The following is a 12944-nucleotide window of genomic DNA, read 5'->3' as shown; positions in this document are numbered from 1 at the left end:
ACCAAGTGCAAAGGCATGGTCCCCTGCGGACATAAGACATGACTGGCACACTCACAGTGAGTAGTGTGAGAGTGCAGATGCCAGTCAGAGGAGACTCAGAGGAGCCTCAAATACAGCCAGGGTGCACCCCCGCTAGAGCTTCTAAAACGGTGCTATTTTAGAGTCAACATGTCATTTCATAGACAACCAGTGCATTTTTGAGCCAGCTGACTGGTGGAGAAGCTGTGCCAAGACATGGTTAAAATGGCCGAGATTTTCAGATGAGTGCACTGCTCCCTGAGGCATGGAGTTGTACACACACGCATGCACATACAAACCTAGCTGGCATCTGCACATCAGTGATGTTCCACTCCTAAGTCAGGAGTGCACAAAAGTGCATGGACTTTTAGGTGTACACCTGTTTTGAAGGTTGGACTAAAACAATTACCAATCCTCATGGTCACAAGGCCATTGACGGAACAAAACCTGCCCAGGGAGTGCAACTGGAAACCCTTATCCACTATGCAGCCATGTGGATTTCTATGGAAATAGCAGGGTTGAAAGCTTTGCCACAGCTCATAACTTCACTGCTTGCCATTGACTCTCCTGTGCAAGCCAGGTACCTGAAGGGTGGGTGAACCTCCTTATGGTCACAACCTCTTCCCAACAGCCAGACGTCTGTTTTCCCAGGGTTGATGGTGAAGGTGCTCTGACATGTTCACCTTCACCCAACCGAGGTGACCAAAACACAAATAAGCAAACCTACTGGCCATGTCAATGTGGCCAGGACTGGGGGCGTTCTCCTTGTGACATTCTGGGTAAAATAGCAGCAGACTGATATCCCAGAGGACTCAAGCAGCAATGCTGATATTGGCTTGGAGAATTTGACTATTAAAATCATTCATGACTGTGCACTAGTAGCTGAAACAATGACAAACACTGAAGTGTCTCTGCAGCAGTATCTGTGAGTTTGGATGTGTATGCTCCAATAATCAGTGTTACATTTCTGTTAGCATATAATGGTCTCTCATTCCAGGTGGGAATGTTCTCTTTAGGAGTATCTTGCTGTTCAGTGGAATATGTCTATTCATATGCTGACAGTTTTTTTTTCTTCAGATATATAGATACTTCCCGGGATTTGACTGGTTCTTCCTTGACACCATCACAATGAGTGGAATTAAATTTGCAAATGATGAGAAGTAAGTAAGGGTTCTGATCTGAGCTGTCAGCCCTTTCACTTATATACTCATAGATGAGACTGACTAGACTAAAGCCAACACCAAGGGAATATATACCAAATTGCAATCTTCCTTTTTGCTGAAGAATTTAGAACTTCTAAGGCGGTTTCAACCGCCCTAACTAGTCTTGGGTGTTTATATAGCTGTGTAAAAGTGTGGATGTGTCTGGTACTCTCTCAGGAAACTCGACACACGACTATCAGTGTAATTTTTTCTTGGTTGCATTTTAATTCTTGTTAAATGCAGTTAATCATATTTTAGGTGCAATTTTAACCAACAGTTTCTCCCCTGCAGAGGAAATAACCTATCTGACTAGCTAGTTAGAGACTGTGAATGTGAGAGACTATGCAGATGTCTACAAATATGACTTTATTATTGGTTTCTTTCAAATTTACTCTGTCTTATGCTTTGAATGGAATTCTCCTATTCCAAGTGTTAGACAGTTGGAGATTTGGTTGTTGTGAACTGACATAATCCAGGCAGTCTCTAATAGTTTGCACTTTTATAGAGTCTACCATCAAAGAATCTAAGCACTTTACAAACAGTAATGAATGAAACTTCTCAACACCTCAGTAGAGAAGGATGCTGTTCTACAGTGAGGAAATTGGCACAGCGAGGTTGAGTGATTTGCCCAAGGTCACACAAGAAATCTGTGGCAGAGCCATGAATAGAATCCAGGTCCTCTGTCTTAGCCACTGTTCTTCCTCTTTCTTTGAAATAAGAGCACTTTTTCAAAATACACAGTAATTTCCTTTTATAATAGTAAAAAAAAATAAAATAAAAAATCAACCATTATTTTATTGACCTTACTGTGTGGTGATGAGCTCCCCTGTTTACAGGTGTAATCAGTAAATAGATTCTTCAGTAATCTTATTAACCAAGTATTTTTCCTGAGATCATATTAATTGGTTTCTAGGTAACTACTTTAACAAAATCTGAAATACAGTTAATTATGTGTAGGAATTGTTTGTAACTATAACTTCCCTGGAAAACCCACAGAATATAATTACAAAATTTGTGGGTCATAAAACTCACGAATATAATGTCCTCTAATGAACACTTCCAGATTAGTGTGTAGTGGAATAGTTTGTTGTTTAGTTACACATTATGAGCTCGCTCTTTATTGTTTTTAAAATAAATTCTATGGCAATCCACTGTGCTGCATTTTCTTTTGCCAATTTTACAGAATATGAATGTGACTCTTATTTATTAGTGGTGTGTGTTTTGAGAAGAGGGGGAACAAGCCAAAGATAACTGCCTCCATTTGCATTTGAAGGGACAAGTGTTGAATTTGATGAAGCTAGTAGTTTTAATTATTTTGACTGTAACTTAGTTTAATGATGCTAATGTTGTGTGTCAAAGGGCAAGGAGAGATGAGAATTGTTGGCTTCTCTGTTTTAATTACTTCTCACTTCTAAAACATTCTACAGTAAAGAACTGCTTGTCTATAGACAGACAAAATATTAGTCAGAAATGACAAGTATTCAGAAAGTGTCTGCTTTTCAAAAATGTAACCAGAATGTGCAGATTGGTTTAGTCTGGAACTTTGCTTGATTATTACTCCTAGTGACAATTGTAATCCTTTTGCAGTGTAAAGTACATTTCCTGCTCACTGCTTATTCTTCATGCTGAAGATGATCCTGTTGTGCCATTTCATCTTGGAAAGAAGGTACATTTTCTCTATAATAGATCTGCTTCAAGTTGGGCATTTGATAGGAGGGAATTGTGTGTCTTAAACAATTCATTCAGTTCTGTTCAGAAAAAAGTAGCAATTTTATGTTAAGATCTAGCAGTTTTAGTAATGACAGAGGTGCATAAAGTGAGTGGTACTGAAAGGACCAGATGTTGTTTAATATATTGGGTGGCATATCTTAGAATCATAGAATCATAGAATATTAGAGTTGGAAGGGACCTCAGGAGGTCATCTAGTCCAACCCCCTGCTCAAAGCAGGACTAACCTCAGCTATATTATCCCAGCCAGGGCTTTGTCAAGCCTCAGCTTAAAAACCTCTAAGGATGGAGATTCCACCACCTCCCTAGGTAACCCATTCCAGTGCTTCACCACCCTCCTAGTAAAAAACTTTTTCCTAATGTCCAACCTAGACCTCCCGCCCTGCAACTTGAGACCGTTGCTCCTTGTTCTGTCATCTGCCACCACCGAGAACAGCCTAGCCCCATCCTCCCTGGAACCCCCTTTCAGGTAGTTAAAGGCCGCTATCAAATCCCCCCTCACTCTTCTCTTTTGCAGACTAAACAAGCCCAGTTCCCTCAGCCTCTCCTCATAAGTCCTGTGCTCCAGCCCCCTAATCATTTTGGTTGCCCTCCGCTGCACTCTCTCTAACTTGTCCACATCCTTTTTGTAGTGGGGGGCCCAAAACTTGACACAATATTCTAAATGCGGCCTCACCAATGCCGAATAGAGGGGAATAATCACTTCCCGTGACCTGCTGGCAGTGCCCCTCCTAATGCAGCCCAATATGCCATTAGCCTTCTTGACAACCAGGGCACACTGCTGACTCATATCCAGCTTTTTATCCACTGTTACCCCCAGGTTCTTTTCTGCAGAACTGCTGCCTAGCTCGTCGGTCCCCAGTCTATAGCTGTGCATGGGATTCTTCTGTCCTAAGTGGAGGACTCTGCACTTGTCCTTGTTGAACCTCATCAGATTTCTTTTGGCCCAATCCTCCAGTTTGTTTAGGTCACTCTGTATCCTATCCCTATCCTCCAAGGTATCTACCACTCCCCCCAGCTTAGTGTCGTCCGCAAACTTGCTGAGGGTGCAATCTACCCCATCCTCTTATCTGTATATTGAAACATGCCCTCCGAGTACCTGGTATTTGCTAAGGGAAAGTGGTGTGAAACAACTTGCACACACAAAAAAAAAAAAAAAAAATGCTGGGAGAAGTTAGGGGAAAAGCGTTACTGTTATACTAACTCAAGAATGGAATGAGAAAAAGAGTGAACACAGATTGACAGAATACATTTTAAATTCCTGGATGCAAGTGTTCAAAGAACACTATTAAATAAATTCATTTTAAATAAAGATGTTTTAACCAGCTATGCCAGTCGGATTTTATGTAAATAGAAACTTAATTGCAACAGTTCTTTACCAAGATACTACTCTATGCATTAGCTGAAGGCAGAGGAATTCAATCTCTGGTCATAATTAATCTCATTACCACTGTGGTTTGGGATTTCTTTGTTTGTGCACCAGTTGTGGTGTTTGTAATTCATTCAAGTTATTAGTGGGGCTTGATCTGCTCTATTAGCTCATCTCATTGAGGATTTTAGGCCGATTTCAGCAGTTAGTTATGTAACAGCTCTCCTACAAAAGCTCAGTTTTGTCTGACTGAATCTTCTGTCCTTTGTGAAGCAGAATTTTTGCTGGGACAGTTACTGCGTCATCCATTAGAAGGTGGGGAGGCGTGAAAAAGAGAGAGGATTAGTAAAAGGGGAGCTCTGAGAATGGAGATGCAAAGAGAGAGCCGCAGAGATATTGCAAAATATTTGTAGGAGATGCATATCCCTTTGTGCATCTATTCTGGGATCTTTCCTTTTATCTAATACTGTTAATTTTTTTTTCTCTTATCCATCCCACTGTTTTGTGGATGCTTCATTAATTTTTTTCTTCCACCAAAATCCTCTTCCCCTCTGTGTGTGTAGGTGGGTTTACAGCAAATTACTATGTATCTTAATACAATAAAGCCCATTTTACCAATAAAGTAAGCATACTTTTAGCCAGCTAGTATTCCAGCACAATTTTGAAAAGTTGTGATTTGTACCTTACTTTTTTTTCCCTTATAACTTTCTACAGCTTTATAACATTGCTGCACCATCTCGGAGTTTCCGTGACTACAAAGTACAGTTTGTCCCATTTCACAGAGACCTAGGCTACAGGCATAAGTACATATACAGGAGTCCAGAGCTACCTCGAATACTGCGGTAATAAACATGATCCTCTTAAATGATTTTATATTAAATCGGCATCATTACTGAAGTGTCCCAGTGAGTAGGGAACAGATGTATCAAGCTTGTTAGAGCAAGGCTGCTCTGAGCTGAGTAGCAATATGGAATCTGTTCTAGCAGTATACATTCTACTGTAGATGTTTACTGGGATCCATGTTTAGTTCCCCTCTCCCACACCCTACCCCACATTTCTTTATGATCATAAATTAATGAAAACACACTGAATGCTAGGAACCGTTATAATAATGCTTGGTATTTACTCACTTTTCATCTTCAAAGCAATATATAAATGTTCCTCATAACCCTGGCTATGTTCCCAAAATATAGGCTCCAAAAATCTGCTTGCAAATGTGTATGTGTATCTTGTATTTATAACTGTGTATTGTATGTGTGTCTATGAGAGCTAAGTGTTGTGTGAGGAGGTAGACACTTCTATGATTTATATTCCCCTCATTATGCATATGGGGAAATGGAGTCAGAGTGAAATTACTTGCCGCCAGAGCCAGTGTGAACCTGATTTAGAAGTCAGGCATTCCTGATTCCCACTCCTGCACTCAGCCTCCCAGACTCTTCCCCTAGAGTCTCCAGGCAGAGTTTTCAAAGTTGGTGTCCAAAGGTAGGCCCCTAAATCCATAGAGAGTCTCCTGCAGAGTGGACTCACTTTACCAGGCTTTGAGCACCTCCCACTCCTGCTTACTTGAATGGAACTGCAGGTGCCCAGCACCTTTGAAAATCAGACCGCTGCTTTGGGGGCCTCAATGTAGATACCAAATTCAAAAGTTTTTGCTTGTGGCTATTTGTGGATGAGACTAAGGTCTAAACTCTGCCTCTGCTGCACAGAGACTCGAGGGGGAGGGCACAGCGCTTCCTCCTAGCTCACTACCGCAGTGTACAGTCTGCCATAACATGGCTGTGGGAACTCTGGCAGGGCTGTTTGTGCTGCTCGCTGCCAGCAGCAGAGGGGGTTTGCCTGGCAAGGGTGAGCCCAGGACTAGAACCCTTTTGTTCCCTGCAGCTGCAGGCCATAACGCTGGCAAACCATTGTCTTGTGTTTAGGCTGCATAAAACCACTATGGACAAAGCTTGAGAGATCTGCAGTTTTTCGAGTGATTGCACATGTCCATTTCCCTGTAGGTGTTTGTGCCCTCCAGGGCAAGGTTGTCAGAGCTTTTCCCTTAGCAGTACCCATCAGGGTGGTATGAGTGCCTTCTGCTGCCTCATTCACCATGCGCAGGCATAAAGGGCCAAGCCACCCCTGACCCTCCTCAGTTCAGCCTGACTGCCTGTGATGGTTGTTGGAGCTCCTTGTCCTTGCTTCTGCTACTCTTTAGTCAAATCCGGTGCATAGTCCCCATTGTACAGTTAGTGTAGTTTACTAATGAGTTAGCTGATTGGTTAGTTACAATATTTTTGGTGGTGTTTCATGTGGTTCGGGGCCCCGGCCTTGGTACCAGAGAGATGCAGGCTCTCCAGGTTTCAAGCCCAACCATTCTTGTGGTGAGGCAATGCCTAATCAGGACCCTCACCCCAGCTGCCTCAAGTGCTTGGGGCAGGCTCATGTGAGTGACAAATGTGGCATTTGTAAGGGTTTTAAACCTTGGCCTAAAAAAGACAGGGCAACCACATTAAAATATCTGCTGCTGGAATTGGCACTACCTCCTCCATCTGAGCCATCTGCCTCACTCTGGCTACTGAGAGTGACCGGTAGATCAGTGTTGCCCGTACTGAATAAGAGGCATTGGAAATTGGACTCAGTACCAGGCTTGTCGAAAGATGCAAAGAGGGGAGGGTGTTCAAGAGAGAGCCCTCTGCAGAGCACACCTCTATCAGGGGGGTTCGTTGACTCCTGAGCCCAGTGCAGGCCTGTCAAGACAGGCTCCTGAAGCCCCTTTTTGGCGTCTACTCATGCCTCGGTACCAAAGTGTGTCTTCCCGGTACCATCTACTCTGGAAGCGTTTGATGCTGCAAGAGAGTTGTCAAATGCCCAACACTGGTGTCCGAGATATGTTGTCAGCATCTTCACTTCTGCAGCGGGCATTTGGCCATCAGGGTATCAATTAAGGTGGCACTATGTAGGGGGAAGCCACAGATGATCTTCCTGGCTCCCATTTCTTCAGAGTCTGAGCCTTCCTCACCAGTCCCTTCAGGGCCTTCACCTGACAGCCTGAAGCGTCATGATTAGCATCGACGGAGGAGTCCTGCTTCAGAGATGTGCAGGAGTTACTCCTGAATAGTAGAAAACCATCAACTAGGAGAACTTTGCCTTGCTAAGTGGAAGAGGTTTTCCATCTGGTCAAGGCTGAAAAGGGTCTCCTTAGTCCGGCATGTGCTGAATAGAAGCAAGAATATCTTCTGCGAAAGGTTGGTGGTTTAGCTCAGTCAGGGTACACCTAGTGGCCATATCAGGATTTCACCTGCCTGTGGATAAATGCTTCCAACCCAGTGGCCATAAAACTTTAATGAAAGTAGCATTTCTAGCAGCCATTACGTGGGCCAGGAGAATGGGGGAGTTGAGGGCACTAGTATCAGAACCTCCATATATGTTCTTTTACGCAGATAAAATCTACCTTGATCCCCATCCAAGTTTTCTTATGCAAATTGTCTCCATTTGTCATGTCAACCAATCTTCTTTCCCAAGCCTCACAGTAGTAAAGGGAATGAGAGACTAGATGCTGTATACATTAGAAGAGCTTCAGCGTTTTATCTGGAACAGATTAAATCTTTTAGGTCTTCATTTCAGTTGTTCATTGCACTTGTGGGCAGAGTGAAAGGCAGTCCTGTTTCCAAGCTAAGGGTTTCGAGATGGATATCAGGTTTTATTCGTCCATTACCAGCTGGCGGACTTGAATCTGCTGGATAGAGCATTGGGTCATTCAACTAGATCCCAAGCAACGTTTGTGGCATTTCTGGCTCACGTGCCCACATTAGACGTTTGCAAAGTGGCAACCTGGTTGTCATGTCGTGCGTTTTCCCCTCACTACACTCTCTCTCAGCAGTCTAGAGACTGTGCGAAGCTTGGATGAGTGATCCTCCAGTCCTTGTTCAAATAGACACCGAACCCACCTCCAGTGGGGTCTGCTTGTGGGTCACGTACCATGGAATGGACATGTGCAACTACTCGAAGAAACCCTTTCTGTAACTGTTGCTTTTTGAGATGTGTTGCATGTGTCCATTCCACAGCCCGCTCTCCTTCCCCTCTCTATCAGAGTTTTTCTCATAAGAGGGAACTGAGGCGGTCTGGGTGGCTCGGCCATTCATGCCTGCGCATAGTGAGCGAGGCAGTGGGGGACGCTCCTGCTGTCCCAGTGGGTACCGCGACGGGAACAGCTCTGGCTGCGCAGTGGAGTGCACAAACACTATGGAAAGCCAGGTAACCCATTTCTTCAGTTGAAATGCCGAAGTACAGGGGATTTAAGATGTCGTCTCTGTTGCCCTGTGCCCAACTCCCTCAACTTTTGGGGCATTCATAGTCAGCAGTGGCTATCACATTGGGAAACCAGACTTCCAGCACCACAGAGTGAGTTTTGCCCTGCAGACCCGTTTGTGATATTTTACCAGCAGGTAAGATCATGTAAAGGAGGGTAGATGCTCTTCTTGATAGACCAGGGTGATTCCTGTTTGCTTTTAACGAGAGATCTCTGTGCACTGGAGGCCTGGCACAAAGCCCTTGGAAGTCAGTGGAAAGACCCCCCCTTTTGGGAATGTCTGCACTGCAGAGTGAAATGTGATTGGAGCATGGACAGGGATGTATATTAGCTTTCATCTAGCTCCCATGTGTAGCAATAAGGCCCGGGCATCATGCGGGCTGGCAACCGGCAGACAAGCCCTTTGGGAAGCCTGGAGACGCACTCAGGCAGCCAGCCTGTGCTGAAGCTGATGCAGCCACGTCTACCTTGCTATTGGTACCTGTGTGAGCTTGATGAAAGCACACACAGGTATGCCTGCCAGGGCTGCAGTCACACCTTCACGGGCAGTGTAGTCAGACTCTGACTGATGGGCTGGGTATCAGACCTGACAGGAGTGGGTCCTGCATCAATGTGATTAACACCACAAAACCTTTGGCAGAGTGAATTTTTCACTGTCAATATCTTGTTTTCTTTTCTAGGGAATTCCTGGGAAAACCTGAGCATGCACATCGTCATTGAAGACTGGCTATGTGGTAGCATTAAGGCTCTTCTTTTTGTTTTTTCTTTGGGTCAGTCTGCCATTCTTTAGCCCCCAAGCACTGGCTAAGCCAGGAGTTCCTTTATTAGACTTGATGCATACCCTTGGAACCCTAGACTTCCAGCAACTGTGTCTAAGACAGTAGGGAGAAGAAAGAAATGAAGTTAGCTGGCTTCTGTTTTAACATGGACAGAAAAACCCCCCATGCACCAGTACTAACCCATTAAAAACTTGAGCACAACAAAGACTTACCAATGCAACATAATAATTAAAGGTACAGACATTCCTAGCAAACATGTATTGGGACAAATGGCGCTTCTTTTAAATTTAAAAACAGCTTAACATTTTGGAACACAAATGGACTGTGATTTACCCACAAAAAGGTGGCTGTGGCCATATTTTAATACTGTCTTGCTGTCTTGCTTCAGTTCCAGGCTGTTTCCTTTATAAAAAAAAATGTATTTAGTTCATTATTTTCTCTCAATGGTTATAATCAGGAAAATGCTGAAGATCATGGGGAATATTGATGTTTTATTGAAATCACCCTTAACTTTTAATTTGAGGTGTGCTGTAAAAGTGTAAGGGGACTTGCAAGAAAAACACATTTTGAAATAAAATGAAGGATGTTTTTAAAGAAGTCAGACACAAATATTTAATACAAGGAGAATGGTAACATTTTTCCATTCTCCCCACCATGGCCTTTGAGTATCAGGCCTGTTCCATACATACATCCTTCTTTTAGTAACTGCACTCCTCTGGAGTATTCCTTCCCATAGACCTCTTGCAGGAGTACTGGTACCGTCAATGACTTCAACAGATTGATTACACACTTGGGCTTTTATGTTAGGGAAAGTTTTGGATTTTTGTCTGAACTTTCCCTCTCTATGACTCATATGGGCCTAGAACATGTAAGAATTTATTTATTTAAACAAAAAAAAGCCTGGTGATGTCTTCCGTTCTCCTTTAAGCATTAAGACACACAAGCACTTTTTCGGGGGTGAGAGGACAGAAATCCATAAGAAATGTGTGTGTTTTTTCATCCTCAAACACATACACATTTTAGCTCCAGTTGTCAGGCACAAAGGGAGAGGTGAACTGTCCAGTTCCTTAGACAAAGCAATTCCTGCACAGCTAAAAGCAAGCAGCAGTATATAGTTACTAATGCAAATAAAGTGTGGTGCTATTTTTTTCTTTTCACCCCACACCCTCTTTTCCATGTCTTGGACAACGCTTCAGCCCTCCTATTCACAGAGTACATGTTGTGCAACTGTGGCCTCAGTCCCTCCTCCTCCATGGGAAGGAACGCTGCCCTGGCTGGGTGGCTGAGCAGGCTGGTTCAGCCCATGCTGCCAACCTTGCAGCCACAGGAGGATTCATAGATCCCCTCTCCACCAGGGGAGCTGCTCAGTGGAAGCTTTCTCTGGGGGCAGTGAGTGTGAAGCACAAGCTGCTCTGTGATGGGAAGTTGAGCTGACCCTATGTGAGGCGCATCATACGTGTCCCTATCCTGCTGTGCCTCCCATTCTCACCCTGATTAACAGAAAATGCATCAACGCTTTCCCTGATTGCTCCCACACCAACAATTCCTGGGCCAGGACACACATCTCCTACTTTCCTGCACCACCAATCCCTGGGCACGGCCAAGTGGTTTGGGGCACGTGGGTGGGAGACTATCGTATATTGAGTGATGGCGATTATAGCTGGATAACCCAATATGCTGGGGCTTTTTGTTTTCAGGATACTCTGGACTTGTTTGAACTGGCCCGGACACATCATTCCGTATAATACTAGGCGTGATAGTTTTAGTTCCTAGTGTTCAGAAATGAACCAGACAGCCTTAAGACTAGCAGGCTCTGTTCTCTTATGCTGTTGTATAGGGAGTAGTGTGAACAGTTCAGCATGCCTCCAAGTTATAGCTACAGGCTCCTAATAGTTACAAAGCAGACTGGATTTTCTGCCGTAGTGTGATTCTACTAAGGTTTAGCCCCATAACACTTCTGAGCTAACTATGACACTTACATTCTGTTTTATGCACTAATTGCTATTTATTGCACTGAAAGGACGGAAACACTATTTGGCTCGTTGCAATTCAAACTTTACATTCCAGCTAATGCTGCTGCTGGCATCTGACTCATGTTAAATTATAAACTTAAATGAAAATGTTGACTCTTCTCGTGTCACAAAGATTAGATTCCAAAGCATGGACCAGTGCGGTTTATTTCAACACATACGTTTTAGTTAATTAGGCCAATAATGTGCATTGAAAATAAAATGTTTATCTAAAATTGTGTAGCTTTAATAAAACGATTGACTTCTGATCACTCCACGGGTACTCACTTGTCTTATTTTTAACTTTGAAGGAGGAGTGACAGTAAGCGTGAGGCTGAATTTAATGCCTGCCTTAGAGATGGCAACCCTAGAAATGGGCCAATCCATCAATGTGTGTTTCCAAGCCCTCCACCCCCCGAAAAAAAAGTGTACATTGAAGTATATCTGAGCTACTCTTGGGGGCCTAAGCTTGTTCTGTGCTTCTGCAGGTGCTATCGCACGCCCACTCGGGAAGGAGATATGAGCAAAATGGGCTGTTCCATAGGCTCAGTGTGGGCATCACACCACCACCTTCTCACAGGCTTGGGAGCCAGGTTTCAGGGGTGTCTGCAATGGACTGGGCTCCAGCCCCCAGGCAGTGGGCCATCTAACTTGTCTGGGTTGGAGGGGGAGGTTTGCACCCAAAAACAGCAGTGTCACTGCAGCAGAGCAATCTCCCGCTGCCATCAGAAGGGGCTTCCTCACTCCATGAACAGGCAGCAGCTAGCCACGGAGACACACCATGGCTCTGCCCTGCTAGAGCAGCACATCAGGGAGCAGGGCCAAACCGAAGGCAGAAGACTGAGACTAAGGTGATGGTTTCAGTTTTGCCCCTGCCCTGGCTTACAAACACGTTGCTACACTTGTAGCGTGGCTGAATTCTTGCCCTGTGGAATTTCCCCTCCCACTGGGTGTAGGTGAGCGCTGCATTAGCACCAGTGCATGTTAGACCACATCATGGGCAGAGCGGAGATGTGGCGTAGCATGGTGGTATGTTAAGGAGGGGGAAAAAAGGCATCACGTGTGACTTAATTTGCTGAGCCCTGTCAGTTATCGAAGTTTAGGTTAGCAAGAGGCTCTCAGCATTAGAAACCAGGCATTTGAACACCAAACCAGCTGGACCATCTGAGTGTTTTAATCAGTTTCCAATGCATAGGAGAGGAACACGGAGTCACTACACATTAATATCCACACTTAGTGCCAACATCCTGGAACACTGCACTAAATCAGTTTGTATGTCCCATTAGAGGCAGATAAGGAAGCAACTGCGCTGTTGGAAGCTCAATATCTTTCAATTTCCTGCTCAGTACGAGGCAATTTCCACTGTTGCTAGCTTAGCAGTTCAAATATGCCAGGGGCCCGCAGACTATGAAATGTCAGTAACACGCTGACAATTCAACAAGAAAAACTACTGGGCCAGATCAATGCAAAACACAATGGACGTAGAGCAGCAGCTGCTGGCAGATGAAGTACAGTACGTGCGTTAGCAGACGTATTGTTGCATACTCA

General features: G+C 44.3%; 1 protein-coding gene across 1 annotated transcript in view; it reads left to right on the top strand.

Annotated features, from left to right (window-relative positions):
* The window catches only part of ABHD12 (abhydrolase domain containing 12, lysophospholipase), a 56288-nt gene extending 44620 nt beyond the window's left edge, over positions 1-11668 (top strand). Inside the window, exons 10-13 of the mRNA XM_067532843.1 lie at positions 1096-1178; positions 2808-2886; positions 5032-5159; positions 9289-11668. Of these exons, the coding sequence (XP_067388944.1) occupies positions 1096-1178; positions 2808-2886; positions 5032-5159; positions 9289-9328 (330 nt within the window). The 3' untranslated portion in view covers positions 9329-11668. The remainder of the gene's footprint in view (positions 1-1095; positions 1179-2807; positions 2887-5031; positions 5160-9288) is intronic.
* Positions 11669-12944: the final 1276 nt, after the last annotated feature.

The sequence above is a fragment of the Emydura macquarii genome, unplaced genomic scaffold (assembly GCF_026122565.2).
Source record: "Emydura macquarii macquarii isolate MOO-44397 ecotype Brisbane River unplaced genomic scaffold, CSIRO-AGI_Emac_v2 contig_3305, whole genome shotgun sequence".
Classification (NCBI taxonomy): domain Eukaryota; kingdom Metazoa; phylum Chordata; order Testudines; family Chelidae; genus Emydura; species Emydura macquarii.
This window is presented reverse-complemented; position numbering and strand designations above follow the sequence as displayed.